At 33.2% G+C, this 21,660-nt stretch overlaps 1 protein-coding gene and 1 long non-coding RNA gene across 3 annotated transcripts; both read right to left on the reverse strand.

The window, feature by feature from the left end:
- LOC18507118 lies at nucleotides 15,782-18,540 on the reverse strand. Of its 2 annotated transcripts, XR_001929094.1 has the most exons (4): nucleotides 18,309-18,540; nucleotides 17,995-18,089; nucleotides 17,422-17,542; nucleotides 15,782-16,100 (listed from the first exon to the last, which is right to left on the reverse strand). It is a non-coding gene; the product is annotated as an uncharacterized LOC18507118 (long non-coding RNA). The 2 variants fall into 2 exon arrangements; XR_001929095.1 differs by lacking the exon at nucleotides 17,995-18,089.
- On the reverse strand, nucleotides 18,948-21,660 carry LOC18507119 (putative laccase-9). Its single transcript, XM_018126083.1, has 7 exons — nucleotides 21,475-21,660; nucleotides 21,169-21,323; nucleotides 20,838-21,082; nucleotides 20,565-20,690; nucleotides 19,844-20,426; nucleotides 19,364-19,716; nucleotides 18,948-19,265 (listed from the first exon to the last, which is right to left on the reverse strand). Exons 1-7 carry the CDS (start codon nucleotides 21,574-21,576, stop codon nucleotides 19,123-19,125), a joined length of 1,707 nt encoding a protein of 568 aa, XP_017981572.1. The 5' UTR covers nucleotides 21,577-21,660; the 3' UTR covers nucleotides 18,948-19,122.

The raw sequence follows: 21,660 nt of genomic DNA on the forward strand, positions 1-21,660 counted from the left end.
CACACAAGCTCACCAAAGTAAAGTTACTATAGACTTTAGTTATTTGAATTTTAATCTCTTAGTTAGAATTAGATTTAGGTGTTGATTTTAGGTTAAGATTAAGTTAAAAGTATGTAGAAGGATAAATGGTCATTATTAAGGATAGAATTAGAAAACAAGGTATTAGCAATGGAAATTTGAATGTTAAGTGCTATTGAAGTAGTGGGCATTTTTAGAGAAGTCGACCTTTCGATGAAAGTTGCTAAGAGGAAAGTCACGTTTCAATGAGGTGGGTAGATATGACATTTTTAATTATTTTGATATAATTAAGCATGCCTATTTTAATGAAACATGAGCACATAAGTTCTATAAGGTTGTGTTGTGAACTATGGTTTTCTAAGTATGTTTTGATGAAAGCTATATAAGTTATGTAGATATGTCTATTATGAATTTAGTTTTGTGCATGGGGAATAAGAACCTTAAATGTGTTGATACCTCAAAACCATGATTATTTTCTATGGATTGATTGATTATGTTACTTCAACATTTTAAATGAAAAATGAATTTTCTTTGAATGGACCATAGCATTGGGTCATTTTGTCTTTGAGATATTTGTTTATGTTAATGAAAATGGGTTAATCTTGTGAGGACTCCTTTGATTTTGTTAGTGAATGGATTCACTCATTTGTTTTCGAAATGAACTTTGGTTAGTCTTGAAACTTGGAAAAACATTTTAGTGGAGCCTATTATGTTAAGACATGTAGCTAGTGATAGTAGATATTAGCCATTGTGCACAAGGCTTTGTATCTTTTACAATTGGTGACTATATTTACCAAACCACCCTAGTGCTAAGGCATGACTTTGTCTTGATAGTTGATGCAATCTTACCTTCTTTGTTATTCAGTTGATCCCTATATGCCTGAGACTCACTTTGTTATTAATTCTTCTTATTGGTGCTCCTCAACTCAATTTAATTTGATTTGATGTGTCAATTTTGGTGACTTAAACAGAATGATTATTGGACTTGTTTGAGAACATAGAACTATAGTTTATGTGGAAAATTTGATTTTGTGAAAAAGGTCTCAAGTCTTCAAGTTAAAGTATTGATAATTTCTCTTTGGAATTCTCAGAATTGCATTCTATTTGAAAAATATCATTACTTTGAGCAAAAGTATTGATACCATGAGTCCACGAGGTCTCAAGAGACATTCTGTTTGAAATTTATCAATCCACTTGAGCAATGTATCGATACTTAAAGCTTATTTCAAAATTTCAAAATTTTTAAAAGTATTTTAAAAATTCAAATGATTTGTTTTTAACTATTAAGTTTTATAAACACTTGATTTTATTGAAAATACTTTGAAACAGTAGAGTTACATTTTTTGAAGTGAATTTTGGAAATATTGGAAAACTTGTTTAATTGTAATGAACTTCGAAACATGTTTTAAGATTTAAAAAAAATGATTTTGTTTTGAATTATTAAACTTTATAATTTGTGTTTTCCTTTGAACTACTTTGAAAAGAATGAATATGTTTGGAAAGTGAAATTTTGGAAATAATTGGAAATTTGATTTACACCTATGGAGTGAACTTTGGAAACATTTGGAAATGTGATAATGCTTGCAAAGTGGACTTTGATAATATTTTTGGAAATTGTTAAATTTCATTAATTTGAAGGTGTATTTGTCAAACATTATTCCGATTAAGCTTGCTCCCCTTCCTAGTATCTGTTCATATAGTTATTTATAACTCACACATGAAAGATGTATTGGTTTTTTCAGATTAATAGATTGTTTGGCTTGCTGTCCTTTGGGAAGAGTTGTTATTTCTACTACAGTTGGTTTGGGTAGGTGTTCGATAAGGCATCCAGTAGGCCTTAACCCCTTTGTTTTGATTTATACTTTGTTGGTTTGGTCATGTTTTATTTGTTATGCATTTTGAACTCTGTTTAATTTTTGTAACAAGTGTCATACTCTAGATTTGCCATAAGGTGGCTTTTACTTTGATATTTAAGAAATGTTTTGCTTCCACACTTTGAGCATGGGATCTTACACGTTGATATATTTTGACTTTTGATATACACATGTGTTTGTGTTTTTGTACATGTATTATACATGATTTCATGATGATGTGTCCCATAATGTAATTTGAGTAACTGGATTTATTTGTTTAAGGCTTGCTTAGATTAAGTGGGACCTTTCCATTATACCCTTGTACTAGTCATAGCTTTTAGGTTTGGATCGTGACAAAGTTAGTATTAAAGTTCTAGTTTTGTCTAAGTCTTGGGTATTTTGTTTTGAGTCATCAAAGTTGTTGGGTTTCCACGTCATATCTTGTTTTTGGTTTGTGAACTATAATACAACCCACAAATGAGAGGCTACATGGATTTTTTTTGTTTTTATTAAAACCTACCTTTTGTTCTTTTGTATTGAGTTTAGTGTTCACTCTTAACTAGGTAAGGATGCCACTTAGGACTTGAGCTATAGTTAAGGGTACACCAAAGCATGATGCTCCCCTTGATTCGTATATAAAGGTACAAACTTCCACTGATAGAGGGAATGGTAGAAGAGGTAAGACCCTTAAATTTGCTGAGGAAGAGACACCCATAGTTGGACCCATTGATGCTCATTCTCAAGAGGTGAGAGATGAGATACCTATTGGGGAAACTCTAGGAGTTTGAGTGTTTGGTGCAAACCTTGGGATGACAGTGGTAGAGTATGATGTCAAGTTCACTCTGTTGGCTTGATATGCACCATAAATTGTTTCCACAAAAGAGATTAAGATTAAGAGGTTTATGGATGGCTTAGTGGGGCCTTTGTTTACAGGAATGGCATCTCAAGACTTTGATTTCTATGCCTCAACCATGGATTGTGCTTAAAGGATAAAGATGAGGATTGTTGAGACTCGAATAGCTAAAAAAGGGTCCAAAAGGGCCAAAACTGAGCATCAAATAAATTTTAGAGGTAGTAGAGGATCTTTTTTTACATTACAAGTTAACTAAAAGACACTCAATCTTCCATTAGGGGAATAGTTCTGAGGGTAATGGTGCTAGACAAGATAGGCATGATGGTAGACCACCCAAATAGCAAACTTGAGGGCATGACCTTCAATTTACCCATGATGGGCTACTTATAATAAGAGGCACCAAGGACAATGTTGTAAAGAGATCCTTTCTTGTTTCACCCTTTTTTGTTTCACATGTGGTTTACTTGGACACATCATTAGGAACATTCTTGAGGGCCAATAGTCACAAGGATCTACCTAACTAGTTATACCACTTACTCGTATTGCTACACAACCTATCAGAGAGGTTGAAGGGTCTAAGGGCAAAGGTGCCACAAATGCTTGTCCAGGTAGAGCATTAAGGTCTAAAACTCAAAGTACAATTGGTCAAGGACAAGCCAAAGTTTATGGATTGACCCCACAAGATGCAAAGCATCCAATACAATTGTCTTAGGTATTTTACTTATCTATTCGATTAATGCATGTGTGTTATATGATTCTGGTGCTACACATTCATTTCTTTCCTTATACTTTGCATCCAAGTTAGGCATAGAGTGCTCCAAGAGGGAGGAAGGTCTAGTGGTAACCATACCCCCGAGATAGGTATTTTGTGGTAGAACATGATTATAAAGCTTGTGTAGTCTGAATTAGGGAGAATGACACCTAAGAAAATTTAGTGCTGTTGGATACGCTCAATTTTGAGGTGATACTTGGGATGGATTGGTTATCTGCTAACTATGTTAGTGTGGACTGTCACCACAAAAGGGTGAAGGTTGAATACCCTGGAGAGATATCATTCTATATTCATAGAGATTGCAACGTTGGCTCGAGTAGTATGGTATCAACCATGATTACTAGCAGATTCATGAGACATGGATGCCAAGGAATTTTGGAAATAGTCTTAGATACCCAAGTGAATATGGGTAATGTGGCAAATGTGCCAGTTGTGGGAGATTTTTATGATGTGTTTTCGGAGGAGTTACTCAGATTGCCTTTAGAAAAAGGAGATAAAGTTTTGTATAGACTTGGTGTAAGACACTAATTTGATATCTATACTGCCTTACCGAATGGCACTTACCAAGCTCAAGGAGCTCAAGGATCAACTAAAGGATTTACTAAACAAGGGTTTCCTATGCCCTCATATATCACCATGAGGTGTACTAGTATTGTTTGAGAAGAAAAATGATGGTTCAATAAGACTTTGTATCGACTACAAGCAATTGAACAAAGTGACCATAAAGAACTTTTATTCTCTCCCATATATTAATGATTTGTTTGATCAATTACTAAGGGTAAAGTGTTTCTTAGAGATTAACTTATGATTATGTTACCATCAATTGAGGATTAGAGATGGGGACATACCGAAGAGTGTTTTCGGCACGAGGTATGGTCATTGTTAGTTTTTGGTTTTGTCAATTGGTTTGACTAATGCCCCTATAGCTTTTATGGATATGATGAACAAGGTGTTCAAATCCTAGTTGGATATGTTTGTAGTTGTGTTCATTGATGATATTTTGGTATAATCAAGAAGTTGAGAAGAACACGAGTAACATTTAAAGATTGTACTACAGACTTTAAGTGAGCATTAGTCGTATGCCAAGTTCTCCAAATGTGAGTTTTTGTCACAACCTAAACTCGGGGGTTTGTGACCAGTGCACGAGCCCAATAGGCAAAGCCCATGAGACCCAAGTAAGCTTAAGAATTCAAAATCATAAAACACGTAGCCAAGGGAGTTCATAGCCAAATATTTTGAACATAAAATTTAAGTTCAAATATAAAATATTATCCCTGGCACAAAAATACATACAAATATCCAAAGGCCATACATTAACCATTCAAGGCGGGTTCATACATAACAACCTTTCTACAAGTTCATATGGCACAACGTGTCTACACACACAACAACTAAGTGTAAAGCAGAAACTTGTGAGTGACATAGCGATGGAAACCTATCGGATGTCAAAATCGATTCGTCACTGGACTACCTTTACCACATAGATCTGCTGTCTATTTATTTGCACATGGTACATATAGGTGAGTACTCTAATACTTAGTGAGTGACGCCGGTAACAAGATCATATATATATCACATAATAAATATTGTGCTATCAGTGCATACACATGATTTATTAGATATCTCTAAATATAAGGCATATCAATATCCCTAAGTCCCCAATATGAGGGCATATCATCATCCCCAACATCTTCAAAGATCACTACACACATAACTAGACTTATCCATGAAGCCAATCAAAATCATTTAAATCATTCTCCACGGCACACTCTAGTCACCGGAGTATTATATCAATTCATATCATGTTTATCTAAGCCTCTCTAAGGCTATCTCGCATTGTATACAAATCAAATCAAATCAACAAGTGATGTTCCCTTAGACAAAGTCAAATCACGCTCGGTTGCCAACTGGCAGAGAAACGAATCACGCACAGGGCAAAGCCGCTGGCAAAGAACAAATCGTCAACTAGAGTAATCTCCTAACAGTTGGCATCATTCGGAGTATTCTCAAATGGGTGGCCTCAAAGCACTATAAAAGGGAATCATAGGGGGGACTAATACCACTGTCCCTACTTACCACCATCCTTGTAGGCATACACATGTCATAAAGTAACAGAATCCACTCAATCCCGAGTCAAATCAACATCCATAATTCATCCCTTAGATGGAACACAAATCCACAATGAGGCCATCATGCCTTTATCTTTCCATATGTCCATAACATATCACAAATTACATTTATCGATCTTCAATCGTCTATAAGCTCGTTAGAGTTCTAAATACCTTAATGATTCATAAATCATAATGTTATATCATTTAAATGGCCTCCTTAGCTTCACACACGTAAACAATTCGCATCAAATATCATAATACATGGCCTCATATATTCAAGCAGTTAGGCCTTAACAATCATAGCTCATTGACCACAAATGCATCAACAATCTCATTTTAAATTAGTCATGGCCTAATAAGCCTATATACATAAGCAATGTCTCATCAAATCATGCATCAATATTTCATCGACAATCGGGCAATCTATTCCCACATCGTGGTATAACCATCACACGAAGTTAGTCATAGCATATCCAAAAGCCATTAAGATCATACATCACCTAGATGTCTAACATCTCATGCTTCCCAATAGCAATCACAAACAAACATATATATTAACATATATTAATAACATACTAGCCTAGGCATACTCATCTATGCATGAACATAACAATTCAATTTACCATGGCCGTGCATATCATCATGCATAATGTATTTTATGCATTTTCAAAGATAAACCTCACTCACAACGACAAATTGGAGTGTTCCACAACCAAGCTTTTATCCTTAGCCTCCAACCATATTTTAGCTCAAAATGTGCCCAAATTGCTCAGTCTTTCGTTAAGTGCATCAAAACATCCCAAAACTAATTAAATCCTAGCTTTCCAAAAATGCTAACTTTTCTAAACATAACTAAATCCTTAGCAATTCAACATATAAGCTCAAATCCTTTAACAATGAGCTAAAACCATACCTTAAAAGCTAGATTGCACGAATCTTAGCTCCAAATTCCAACCAAATCGAGGGAGATCTATCTACACAGGAGAAATTAGATTTCTTAAAATTTAATCGATTAAATTGAAAAATAATCAGTAAAAACATTTAATCTTACCTCGGATTAGCTCTAAACCATTCCAAAAATCCATTTGGGGCTTAGGGTTTTAAGAGGTTAGAGAGAGAAAACAAAATCATCAAAACTAAGTCTTTTTTCTTTCTTTCTTTTTCTTGGAAATGAAAATCCTTACCTTTGGCATATAGAATCCAAGATTTTTTGTTGGAGTTTGAAGGTTTTGAAGGGTGTGAAATTTGAGAGAAAATGGGTGGAAAAACAAGGAATAAAGAGAAAAATGAAGAATTTTCGATTTTGAGGCTTTTAAGCCTATTTTAAGCTGATTAGGCAGCTTAAGATCGACTATGGAGGATCTGTAGTTGATCTTGGACCAGAAAGCTTGTGTTTCACCCTTTTTCCCCTTCATAGGATCGACTATGGAGGGTCTATAGTCGATCTTGGACTAGAATGTTTGCATTTCTTCCTTTTTTCCTTCCTAGTATCGACTATAAATGGCCTACAGTCAATCCTGGACTAGAATGCATGACTTCCCCTTCTTTTTACTTCACGAGATTGACCCTCTATGTACTAAAATCGACTTCTTATGTCTAAATTGGTAAAAATTATCTTTTTTGAAGCATAAACTCATTCTAAATGTCTTCCACAACCTCAAACCATTCATATATGACTCAAATTTTTACCCATATACATAAACATAAGATCAAAACTTCAATCTAAGCATCAAACCTTTGAATTCCTCAAATATGTTCATAAAATTGTTGCCTAAGTATCATAAGGAATAATTTCCAAATCTCTAACTCTTCACATACAACAACCAAAAAGTACTTGAAAACAAAGAAAAAGAAAGTTTGAATTAAGATTAAGATTTTTTGGTATTAATATTAACAAAAATTATGAAAATAATTCCCTAGCAATGGTGCCAAAAACTTATTGTTGGATTTACCATGCAAGTGCATGCATCGTTAACAAGTAATATAATAAAAATTACAGTTCACTCCCATAGAGAATTGCCCAAATCCATTTGATAAGTACTAAAATTAAAATAACTTAATCTTATTCAAACAACTGAATTTTAACACTACTAAAAATTAGATAAACTAAAACTAGAACTGAAAGCAAAAATAACAATCTAACTAATTAATCAACCAACCAAAAGTCTAAAACCACAATATACCCTCAATATTTCATCTGAGTCTCTTCTATTCCTTCTTTACTTACTAGATAAGCCTAAGCTATTAACCTAGAGTTCTAATTTATTTATAAGTCTCTTCCGATGTTCTTATAAAAATATCTTCCTTAAGCAATTTACTGTATTCCTATGAAAATTGAAATCAAGGAAGACTCATTAAACTCAGACTCTAATTATGGCTACAGATGACATGTAAGTGTATTCCTACCCTACATGCAAATCAAATTAATCATTTTATGCAATTGATATTGAACATATGCTATTTCATCTGTGACTTACTCTAAACTTTCTTTTCTAATTCTGTTTAGGTTTCCAAATCAATCTAATTGATGGCCAATCAATCAGACACATTAAGAACAAGATTAAAATAAACAACTCAAACACTATCAATCATTAACAAGAAAGAATATTAAAAATTCAAACTACACATTGGGCTTAATTACGATTCTAGATCAAAAAATTATTTCAACATAATTCCTAAAGACATCATCAAAAAAAGAAATTTAACCATCAAAACTAAACAAGAAAGTATAGAGATAACAAGAAAACAAAGAATTCCAATATTTATCAAGTCTTTGATCTGTAATTTTCCTTGCTTTCCTTGCTTTCTTGTTAACTTCAATGCCTCTTTTTCTTCAAAAAAAACCTTGCTTAATACTTACTTAAATCTTGCTATGGAAGGGTCGTTTACATAGGCTTCAAAACTGAATGAGAATAGAAGTCAAAATCAACTCAAATTCTAGTCTCTATGTTGGGGGCCCGACCATGGAGCTAGGTGGCCTAGCCACGAAGCTTGACGTTTATTTTTTAAATTTCCTTGTTTATGGCCATGGCCATGGGCAGTTGGGGGCCATGTCCACAAACCTCCTGAAGGTTCAAAGCATGATGGTGTAGTCGAGGGGACGCAGCCACTAAGTGGTGAAGCTCGCAGCCACTAAATGTGCACTTTGAATTTTTAGGTTCCACTACAATAAGTTTGATGCAATTTTATCCTACTTGGAGGCTGAATTAGGAGACATAGTAAACATAAAACTTTTAAATTTGTCTCTTATGTTTCCAAGGGTCTAAGAATCACATCATTTGGACCTCTATAGTGGAAGATATACTTGAAATACCAGAACGTGTGCAATGAAAGTCTGCACCTAGAATGCACTCTCCTACTTCAATTAAAATCCTTTATCATAACACACCTACAAAAGCACAATTTAATTAATAACGGCCATACTTAGAAAAATCAACAACTAACTTAGCCTAAAATAATCTAAATTCAATTGACCCAACATAATTTACTTATTTTAAAATAAATAGCTAAAACAGCTAAAAATTTAAAATAAAACTCAAGAACATGGCAAATTGTTAACCAAAATTAAAACCAAAAAACTCTATATCATAGAGTTACCAAGTACTAGCCTTAAAGTCTAACTAATAATCAAGTGCAAAATTCTATCCATCATGGACAGCCTAGTAATTGACTCAAGAGCACCAATATTGTTCACATAAAGCTCTCTCTCTAAATCTTGCACTACTAGATTATCACTAATGTAAGTCAATGCACCAAGTGCACTATGAAGTCCAAACACATCCTCAATCAGCTTAGGAGTTATGTTGATTAATCTACCCATGATGTAAGTGGTGAAAGCATTATTATAAGTATGAAGTGCATCATTCTCATCCCTATAATTTACATTTGCATTGCTATAGAAAACTCTAACCAACTTTTCAAACACAGGGATGTTCAAACTCAAATATTCATGCCAGCCTAAATTTCTAAAGTTCTCAATATAAAGGACACCAAACTCTCTTAAGATTTTAAGATCAATTACCCGGCCATGGTAGACGGTTCTTGAGGTGAAAAGATTCTTGTAACAATCATAAACAACAGCATTAAAGAAGTTCAGAGAATCTAATCCAAGATTGACACAAAAATGGGTATAAATACCCATCCATCAACCAAGAGTCAACGGAGAGAATGGAGAGGGAAAAAAATAGAGAAAGAAATGCTTTCGATAGGCAAAAAACTTTACTTTTAGTGGTAAGGGATTGGTTTTAGAAAAATCTAAGGGTTTCCAATCGATGAAAGGGGAAAGAAGAGAGAAAAGGTGTTGCGCCACTAAAGAGAGAAAAGCTTTAGTAAAAATGGAGCTAGGGTTTTATTTTAGGTTTATATAGTGAGAGTACTAAACGACACCGTTCAAATCAAAATAAAAAAATAATAATCAATTTGCGCCATAGCTTGGTTGCTTGGTTAGATTGTAGTTTTATGTTGATGCCATAGCTTGATTGGTTGGTTGGACTGTAGTTTGCTTTGATTGAGGTCAATTTTAGTCCAATCTTAGCCTATGGTCTATTCGAAATAGCAAGCTCTAAAAGAGGGTAAACCTAGTTCACATAAAGAAGGTATGGGCTTATTTTCTCTTTTCTTTATCATTATATTTTGGTTTTTATTTTTATTTTTATTTTTAGTTTGTTTGTTTCTCTTTATTTATTATTTCATTTTTATGGTAATAATAAAACCAACAAAAATATAAAAATAAAAAATAATAATAAATAAATAAACATTGGAAATATTTAGTAATTTGAAAACTATATCATGATATTCACTTGTGAGCTTAACTTTAAAAAAATTAATAAATATATAAAGGATTTATATTTGATACATTAACAGTGTATAGAAGCTATATATTGTCAACTCACCAAATGTTGCCACCTCATTAACGAGATAAAATTAAAAAATTTTTAGTTAAACGTAAATATTAAAAAGTTATTAATAATTAATTAAATAAAAACATAAAAATCACTTTTTCTCTCTCTTCAACTCCCTCATAACTTTTTTTATTGTTTTCTTTTTTATCTCTCTCTAGCTCAATCTTCTGCTCTCTTCTTCTTCCATTAAAATTAAAAATTAAAATATTTCACTTTTCCTCAAAACCTTTCACCTCATTTTCTTATTCTTCCATAGGCATTCGAACTTAAATCTTATTGAATTCTTAAGAGAGTGTGTTGCTTAAACCCTAAGAGAGAGAAAAAGTGAAGAATTTGGTATGGAGATTTTCTTTTTGTTGAGAGAAAGAGAGAGAAAAAGGATTGTTGAACCAAAACGCCTTGTTGCTCAACAAGGAAGTAATTCTTTTGTTAGTTAGCATTGAAACCTAATGGGGTGGGCAATATGTCAATTTGACCACCAATTGTGATAAAAAAATCTTTCCTTAAGTTGTGACTATGGGGTAGTATTAGTGTTGGAAAAACTTTGGAAAAATTTTAAAAAAATTTTGTCACAACTTGTGTTGGAATTTTAATTTGATATTAAGTTGATGTTAGTTAATTACTTTTACCATTTTTTTCATTTACCTTTAGTGGTTATCACATTATAACCCTAAATCAACTAAAAGTTAAACTCTAATTTATTTATTTAAAAAAATAATTAATTAACACATTATAACTCTAAATCAATTATAAAAATCATTTAAAAAAATCACTAAATTCAACAAGTAAAAATTATCTTGATATCCCTTTAAGTTGAACAATCACTACAATATTTTTCACCTTTGGTGCAAAAAAATCCTGCAGCTATTAGTGAAAAATGTGCAGCCTTAGGTTAAGGTTGCACATTTTCTAAGTGCAGCCTTAGCCAATGTATGGAAAAGTATGGCTGCACTTATTTATGAGATTCAACAGCAAAATTAAAGTGCAGTTGTATACTATATGACTGCAATCTTAAATCATATGGTAGCATATAAAATGTGCAGCTAAAAGCTATAAATTAGAGACACATATAACCTTCTTATATGCAATAAGTTTTATGATAGAAACAAAATGCTCACAAACCATAAAGTGCCTCTAAAATCAAATTGCAGCAACTAATGCCTCAAAAGTCAAATGTCTCAAAAACCATTTCCAACTTGGAACATGGACCCTCAAGGTCTTTACAACGTGTACAATATGGGGTAATCTCTCTTTCTCTCTTTTTCTCTCCAATTCCTCTTTGTATATATTTGTTTGTCCCTTCTCCAACCTAATAAAACCATCTGACATTGCAGTTCCCAGCCTTCCTTACCTGTAAAGATTAATTTGCAAGATAATATTAATTTGCAAGTAATTCATAATGTAATATGAGACAAAGCATACTCACTGACCAACTAACAAAATTTATTTGTGCTCTTTGATTTGATTTGATTTGATTTGAAAACAAAGTAAAAAATGGAGAAAAAAAAGACCATAGAAAACTGCTAAAATTATAAAAGATTCATTATTTGTTCTCTTTCATATCTAACTCTCTTCTAGCATGGTACTACACAAGTTTCAAATGATGCATAGTTTAACATTGGAGATTGGAAAGCAAAAAAGGTGTCTTATGTTTTAACATCTACGATAAGGCCTCCTATGAATCAAATATAGCTTGAATGCATGCTATCTCAATTATTCTAGAGTAACTATACTAGATATCCTATAAATTCAGCTTACACATAAGAGACCCTAACTCCGAGTTTTAACATCACATTGCCATTAGTTTTAAACTTCTAGAATTATTGCTTTTCTAAAATAAAAATTAAAAAAAAACCAAAACTCCATACATGTATAAATTATGCAACACTTTAAGAATTTTAATTAAATAATAATTCAAAAAGCAGCACAAAATTCTTAATATGTCCAGCCATGAACAATCAATTAATTAACATAAAATGACTTATATGATTCATCAAGAGTAGCTATAAAACTTGACCCTATAAACACATGTCATGACATACATGCACTGAGTAGCATGTTATTACGCTAGAAAAGCACCTAAGAATAGACGAAACCCGATATTGTACCTAACGGTACACTTAAATTGATTTAACCTCGAACTAGTTCAAATAGGAATTGTAGGATGAAATTTAATATTTTATAGTCAAGGAATGACTAAAAATGATTGCTCGGAGTTCGAGGGTTCATTAGGGGTAAAATTGAAAATTTTAATGTTCAGGGGTAAAAGTCGTCATTTTGCCACCTAAGATAATAATTTGATCAAGGAGTAAAATTTTTTACCAAGATTAACTATTTGGAGTATAATTTAATGATAGTGAGTGAAAAAGTTTAATTCTGGTGATTTCTGGAGTGTAAGGGCAAAATCGTAATTTTACCACCCGCGGACAAATTTTGAGATTTTGAGAGAATTTAGATCAAATTTGACAAATTGGAGAATGGTATGAGTATAAGGGATGAAAAATATGTCTATGGGTAATTTTTCAATTTTTTGGACAAAAATATAATTTTTCACTTTTACAGGGGCAAAAGTGTAAATTTTAAAAATTACTCCACCTACACTTTGGATAAGTCTGAGAATTTTATCTAAGCTATGGATATGTGGGATAAATGTATGGTGAAAATTTGAAAACAAATGGATGAAATTTTAAAAATGGACCAATGGGAAAGTGACACATGACATTTTTTAATGAAATAATATTATTTTAATAAAAAATCAGCCCATTTAAACCTCATTTTAAGTGCTGGCCGGCCATAAGGAAGAACAAGAGAGGAAATAGAGAGGAAATGAAGGAAAAAAGAAAAACCAAAGAGAAACAAGAAAATTCAAAGGGAAATTCACGTTTTTCGCCTGTTTACGCGTTTAACGGTAAGATTTTTCGATTTTAACTTGATTTCTACCTTTCCTATGCCTTTATTTCCATTTAGCATGCTTGAGGAGAGAGATCAAAAAGTGATATCAAGGGCTGGATGAAATTCTAGGGGAGAGAAATTGAAATTTTTAGGTTTTGATTTTTAGTTAAATTGATAGTTTTAATTAGTTAAATGTATTTAGAAATTAAATTGCGTAAGGAATCATTAAATTTTTACAATACCCACCCTTGGCTGAATCTGCAATGAGGTACAATGATGATGATCTGAAATTTATTCTAAGAGAAATGAAGAGAAAATGATGAAAAATGATTAAATATGATGGAAAAATAAAGTAAAAAATTTACCGAGTTAATGTCCCATTTTTGGTCGAATTTTCCAAGGAAGGGAGCGAGCTGATTTTGTTGTTTTTAGAAGATTATTGACTGATATTTAATGGTTAGAAATGTTGAAGAGAGAATGGGATGATTTAGAGCTAAAATGGAGTGCGTTAGCAATTTATCGGGCAAAGTGCCAAAAATAGATTAATACCTCATTTAAGCTATTTTAGGCTATTGCATTTCATACCATGCATTAGTATAGAATTTAAGTTAATTATATAGTGATTTAGCATCAATGTGATAAATTGTGTAAATTTTTGTAATGTATCTAGGAAGAGAGCCTTTCGAAAAAGGCAAAAAAATCGTACCCAACGAGTAGTGATCGGGACGCTTAAAAAGCTTTTAGTTTATACAAACGGTGAGTAAACTTATTATTATTGTAAATTATCTAGAATTTATTTTTAAATACCCTTTATATATTTTATGAAATGAGAACGAGATTAAAACGAGATTTTTGATGTTTTAGGAATAAATGTGACAAATAAAAATATATTGTATTGATTATGAAATTGAGTAATTGGAGGCTACAAATTGACTTGAAAAATATATATTTTCCTAGGAATGGCTTATGAGAAATGAGTATATGTGGCTATATTTTGTGAATGCATTGGGAAATTTATGTAAGTTGTTTTACTATGCAGGCTGGATAAATAAATAAAAGCCACGTTATATTGTCGAAATTTTATTAAAATTGGTGGGTTAGTCACTGCAGTGACGGGTTTTCATGGACTGCCTATTAGAGGGGCACGATAAACCCAGTTATATAATTACTCCGGTTGTAGAGGCGATGAGGGTAACTCCCGGGATAGTATTAGAGCTCACTTCACGTCGAACCCCCACGTGAATGTGTAACTCGACCAACGCCAATGAACGACTTGTTTTAAAAATAAAAATATGTTTCACGTGTGAATATTTTGACACCCTTGGTGAACTCGGTTAGATGCCTTGGTCAAGGTATCCCCAAAGATTAGTTTTGACTTGAGTCTTGTTTTAATAAAAGACATAAGCCTTAACAACTGTTTTGGTAAATTACAAATATTTTATGGTTTAAAAAATAAATTGAAAACATTATGAAATAGGTTGAAATTTATTGTTTAAACTTACCTCTATTTTACTCGCCTTTAGATATTTATAATAATGTCTGTTTACTCATTAAAATTTTATAATCTCACCACCCTCCTTTCCACCCATTTCAAGTTCAGTATAGACTGTAGATAGCTGATTTCATCGAGAACTACCATTGGATCTACATTTTTCAAACCGTAGGTTCACAGTTCTCTTTACTTTTGTTTATTCGGGAGCTCTCTTGTTATTATAAATTAAATTAAATATTTTGACTTACTGTATTTCAATATGTATAAATTTATTTAGCTTTTACGCTATAAAAATTATTCACATATAACTCTATAAATATTGTTTTATAAAAAAATAAAATATTTCCCTTAATATTTCTTTTATTTTCTTATTATATTCAAATAACTGTAATTTCGTTTTAAATAAAGATTTTAAACTTTTAAACTCATTTTGAATATGAATTATGTGTTTTGTATTTGCATATTACGTTTTAACCAGTTTCAAAATTTTTGAAAAAAAATAACCAAAATACCCATGTGTGGCAAAAAATTTTTTTGATTGTTTTTTATCTAAAATAGTGTATATTCTCTAAAAACTCGATATTTAACAACGATTGCTTACAGAAAAGGAAAAAAACTGATATGTAAACCTTGCGGGGTTCCGATTGACATTTTGGATAATGAGTGTCAATCGGGACGTCGCGACGATTGTCATGAGCCTGAAGAAGGTTCCGGGTCGTGACAGTAGCATTTGGAATCAATTCTTCCAAGTATCTTGTTAGGCTCATTTGTTCAAAGTTGTGCTTTTATTCTTCAAAGAGAAGTTGAGGAGCATTGACTTCCACCATTTAAAAAAAAATAAAAATGCAATCATAAATCATAAATCATATGACAAATTAGCACCTCAAAATTGTAAAAACTCTTAAAGTGATTGCAAGTAACTAACCTTACAAATCTGATTTACAGATATATTATCAAATATTTGGTGTTTGATTATTTGTTCCATTTCTTGGCAACTAATCAATGATGATTGATTAAGCTGTAAATTGTTATAATTAAGTAACTAAACTTGAGAATTGAAAGAAAATAAAAAATAGTTGCAATAGAAAATAAAAGCTTCCCTTTTGATGTCCACTCTTCAATGACTCCAAGGCCTTGTGAATGTCCTCCTAAAATCACAATCTTTTATCACATGGTGAAAAGGCATCCATTTGAATTGTCCCTTTTGACTGCAAAATCAATCAATTTCAAGATCTTTGATAAGTATTTAGATATTCCACCACAGTAATCTTAATTGTCCACAACAAACAATCATGGGATCAGGACGTTCAAGATAGTGGAACTTTTTCCATAAAGTGGTAAATGAATTGGCACTATTTATATCATTCGACATCAATATCCCAGCATTCAGTAAATCACCATATTTTCAAATTCAAGTCATATGTATCAAATAATTCAACAAGAAAACTTCTACGACTCCTCAAGAATAGCATATTTAGTGTTTGTGCCTTAAAAATTACAGAGAGAAGACCAGATGAAATAAGAAAAATTTGAGTGTAATACTCTAATACTGACTAGAGAAGAAGACATATCATGCTATTACATAGTTGCAACAATGCCTACTTATATTCAGCAAGCATATAAAAAAGGTTGCAGTCACAACAATACTCAAAATGAAGACAAATTGACAAATTAACCTATGGCCACTAATGTAAGTTCTCCTAAATAGATAAAAACAAGTTCTTTTGCGATGAAGTACAAAGAGGAACTGTAACTGCCGTCTCCAAAGCAAGAAAGCAAAAACAAAACCAAAAAAAAACCCTCTAATTATCTCTCTAAAATATAAATTAATAGCAATAAGGCATATCTTTTTTTGTTTGAAAGATGAGTTTTTATTATAGATAAGCTGTAATGCCATGGGGAGTCTCAAACGTGGAGACTCCTGTTAGCATAAAGCTATCTTGAGAAGAGCTTGTTCTGTACAATTACAAAAGTAGCAGCTACTCAAGGAGCACTTGGCGGCATCTCAACATGTATAATCTCAAAAAACAAGCAGAGTTCTAAAAAAAACCCCTAAACAAAAGTCTAATACAAGTAAAACTCAACCAGAGTGAAAAAAGGTGAGTAGCCTGTGTGGCCCAGATTGACAAACTCCCTAATCGAACAAATGAATCATTCCAGTCAAAACCCCCGCGAGTCTTCAAAGGTAGGCAAACAGGGTTAATGCCAAGAAGCCTCCAAGAGCAATCATCCCTTCATTGTTATAAGGCATATCTATTGTTATAAGTTGGACAAAACTCATTCACGAACCAATCTGGGTTTCAACAGAAAAAGAAATAATCCATCGTAACTCATGGACTGAAAACACATACTTATTCCTTAAGGCAAGGTTTTACATGACAAATTCATGCCTTTGAAAGACAGTTATCGTAACACTTGATTGACACATGACTCAGTAAACATGCAATATAACAGACAATACATGGCACTTATATCTACAATATAACATACTAGAAAAAGGCAGAGGAAGAGAGAGAGAGAGAGTAATACACGAGGGCAATCATATCTGCAAGGCCATCAATAAAATTGTAAAGAACACCAACGTCATACGTTATGCTTTGAGTTGCTGGGTTGAGCTTTTTAAGTTTCCTTTCATATAGTTCACGTATAACTGCACACGGCAAATAATATATACTGTTAAAATTGTCAAATCTTTTAAATGATGGAAGGGAAGAAGAGAAGGGATTCCATCTAGTGCATCATATTAAAACCACACTAATTCATTTCCTCTTAATGCAACTCAGAAATATAAACAATTTTGGACATACATTCTTGAGAAAAAAAGACATATGCACAATCAAATCTAAAGATCATTCTCAACTCCACAAGCCAACTTCCAAAAGGTATAGACCATTGCCTGCAATAGAAACTATTTTCAAGAAAACTAATGCAATAGGAACTCTATAAAATGTATGAAATGTATATGTATCCTATCATAAAGCTCAATTTTAATTGCTTTGTTTTCCACCTCCAAACCCCTATTCATAGCTTGACTGATAAAATCATAATATGAGCAACAACAAAAACAAAGATAATATAAGCAACAATAAACAAAAAGCATACTGTCCATAGCTTTGACTGATAGAATCATAATCCACAAACGTTCTAGGTGCTCTATTTTGCGAAGTTTGAATCAAAACAATGGTGTGCCTGTTTGCCTAAATCATCACACAAAATAAAAAATGAGATTAAAAAACACACAACTAACCATATCAATCCAATAAAAAAAATATTATGATTGAAATAGGTTCAGTGTCATTAACATGCCAGCAAGAATCAAATCAATGAACAATCAAGTCCTACAAAAGAAATCTTAAATCGTGTAATAATAATTAAAAAAAACAGAGATTTGAGAATCGAGTGCCCTGTTTTTGTACCAAAAGGGGTAACATTTGACGAAACCCTAGTTTCTTGGGGGAAAGAAGATGAGATTAAAAAGGTGAGATTTTTACGAGCAAAATTAGCTTAATTGGGAAAAGCAATGAATGAAGGAAGTAGAAAAGAAAAGAAAGAGGTTTTAGAGAGGAGAAGTGCGGCGAAGGAAAGGGAAAGACTTTGGAAGAAAAGAAAGAGGTGCAGAGAGATAGAGGGGAGACAGATGAAAAGAAAAAAATGTTTTATTCATTAATTTTCAAAAATTTTATTGTTAATGACAAGGAAGAAAAATTCGAAAACTAAAAAAAAAAAAAAAGGGGTGAGTAAAGGAAAAGAGAAAGAAAGAAAGATATATTTTTCATTCTTTGTGTTTAGTATGAAAAGTGAAAAATAGAAAGAACCAAATAATTGATATTTTTTTTAATTTAGAGAGAAAGAGAGATTATAAGATGTAAGAGTTAATTTTTATCTTTTCTCAGTCAAGACCGTAAATTTTATTGAAAAAAATGGAAGAATTTACCATGATAAAAAGTTCCCTAAAAAAAAGAGGCAAAAGGAGCGAAAGATCTTTGTTTATTGTCGTCTCAAAAGTCCAGAAAGCCATACTCCAATTGAACAAAATCATGACATAACAAGGTCAAACTAAGAAGAATTCAAACATGTATTCTTATTCTTTCTTCAAAGGATTACATAAATGGCATATGAACTACAAGGTTACATTTCCAAGAAACAATCTTATTGAAAGTATTTCAAATAATTTTTTTCCATTCACTTGTTAAAAATATAGAGCACAACACGACATAGGTTATCCTACTTCTAGGTTCCGGAACAACGAGGCATGCCAGAGGCAGGCGGCGGAAGGATGCTTGTGTCAACGGTGGTTCCATTCTTCACAATGAAAACAGTGTCCATACCCCAGCTACTATGCCTTTCGAAATGACAGTGCATAAACCATACCCCTGCAAAAATATATACGTCATTCGTATCAATAACTCACTCTCTGACTTGCAAAAGGAGGAGGAAGAGTTCTCTTTCCTTCATTTAATTCAGAACTTACCGGGATTAGTTGCAAAAAATCTGACGGCAACCCATCCTCTAAGAGGAACATGGACAGTGTTAATTAGTGGTGGATCAACCAAGTTGTAAGAGCTAGGATCGGTGACATTATTGAAATTTCCCGAGCCAGTCCCGACCCAATAGAAACTGAAACCGTGCAAATGGATTGGATGACTTCCGGCAGGACCAGTACTGGTTGTTTGGAGAACAATCTCAACTGCTTCACCGTAATTTAGCACAATGGCCTTTGTCCCTAGATCAGCATTCGGATTCAAACCAGTCAAGTCTCCAGTGAAGTTATAGAACTCGGGTGGCTGAAGGGGAAAGTCTTCGGTGAAAACACCACTGATACTCCTGTCATAAGAAAAATGATAATTATTAGCTTTAGTAATGAAATAGAAAAGATAGAAAGGCCACAATGGCAATAGCTCCAAACAACAAATTGTAATAATTAAATGTAATACAAATGCTATCCATATACCTGTTGTAGTATGCTTGGAGAATGTCAATTTGTGGAAAATCAAAACTAACGTTGTTCAAACTTGCAGCTAATCGAGTCGGCAGAATAGGACAATTATCGCAAGGTAAATTATTTGAGGCAATTGCAATGTAGACACGCCTATCGATATCCATCGGTACTTTCATTGGCGGATTTTGTGTGACGTTTGAATTTTTAATTCGTCTGGTGAAGTTAGCTGCAGCATCTAAATCAGTCATTGCGGGCAGCGTTACTAAGGAAGCATTCAATCCACTAACACTGTTTGTATATTGGAAAACACCCCTCGTGATATTATTGCGAGGTGGAGCACCGCTATCAGAGAAAGGCCTAGTAGCCATGTAATACTGGCCCATGTTTTGGTTTGCAAAGACCAAAACATCCATGGTTTGCCCCGGGCTTATCATTATATAGTCGTTTGTAAAAATTTGAACGTAGGAAGCATCTTGTGCAACGACCGAGAGGCTGTGGTTTGCGATGGCAAAGAATTTCTGTTCATTCATTGCAGCATTGATTATGCGGAGAAGGTATGTCTTCTGGTAATCAACTTGCATACGGAATAAAGTTTCTGCAGCAGGTCATGTGAATTGTGACTACGAGAAGGTCAATTTAGAAACAAAAATAACAGCAAGAAAGTTCAAATTAAGGAGTAACTTTTCCTGATTTGAGCGCTAGAAGAACTTCTATTAATGATTGGCATACGTACCATTGGCACATGCGTATGTGTCTCCTAAATGCCCATTGATAGCGTAAGCATCTGCTGGTGCTACAGCCGTACCGTTTGAAGTTGCTTCATCAATAAGTTCTTTGTAGTCTCTATTATACCATGATTCTGTCAATAGAGTAAAGAAACAAGATTAATATTCTCATATAATCTAAATAAGACAAACGATGAGGAATGTTCTTATTCGTATAATTTCATGACCATCCATTTAGTCAATTATGAAAAAAACAAATTTGACAAGATATAAATCCATACGAAGAATGATTGTTTGATCTGCATCAGGCGTAGGAAATGGATAAGTTTCATTCTCAGCAGGTAAAATGACAAAGGCACCATGGACGGAGCCACGAGTCCAATCACTGTGGGCATGCCACCACAAGGTTCCTATTTCATCAGACAGTATAACTTCATAAGTGAAGTTTGTTCCTGGTTGAATCGGGCACTGCGTTACGAATTCGGGGCCATCTGACCATGGATTTCTTGGTTGTTTCACACCGTGCCTATCAAAGTAATTTTCAATGAATCAATATTTAATGAAAGCAAGAAGTAAGAGAGAGAGAGAGAGAGAGAGCGGATTGGTAATTACCAATGAATGGTAAGGCCATAGTTCCCTTGATTGTGGACATTAACATACACAATGTCCTGTCTGTGAACCCGAATCTCCGGCCCAGGATAACTGTCATTTACGACCAACATCGACTTGGTGGTGTTACACAGGCTTGTAAAGTTCGTCTCTCGTACCTGCAACCAAAGACGCAAGCTAGATTAAATCTCAATCTTTCAATCACTGCTAATCTTCACTCTCAGGAGCTTTGCCATGATTCTTGGAGTCATATACTACTATTATTAGAAAAACCTGATGCATAATCAGTTGGAGTAAACAAGCACTTACAAAGAACTCATAGTAGTGGACGTCTGCCCTGCAAAGGAGCAGGGAACTTAGAAACAAAACCCCTAGCAACGATAAGACTAAATCTTGCTTCAATAAACCCATTACTGTTCTCTCAAACTTTTCTTTTTTCTCTCTAAGTATGTGTTCGTCAGGTCACCTCCTGTTGTCTTCTGTGATCTCTGGGAT

Source organism: Theobroma cacao, chromosome 8 (assembly GCF_000208745.1).
Source record: "Theobroma cacao cultivar B97-61/B2 chromosome 8, Criollo_cocoa_genome_V2, whole genome shotgun sequence".
NCBI classification, from domain to species: Eukaryota; Viridiplantae; Streptophyta; class Magnoliopsida; order Malvales; family Malvaceae; genus Theobroma; species Theobroma cacao.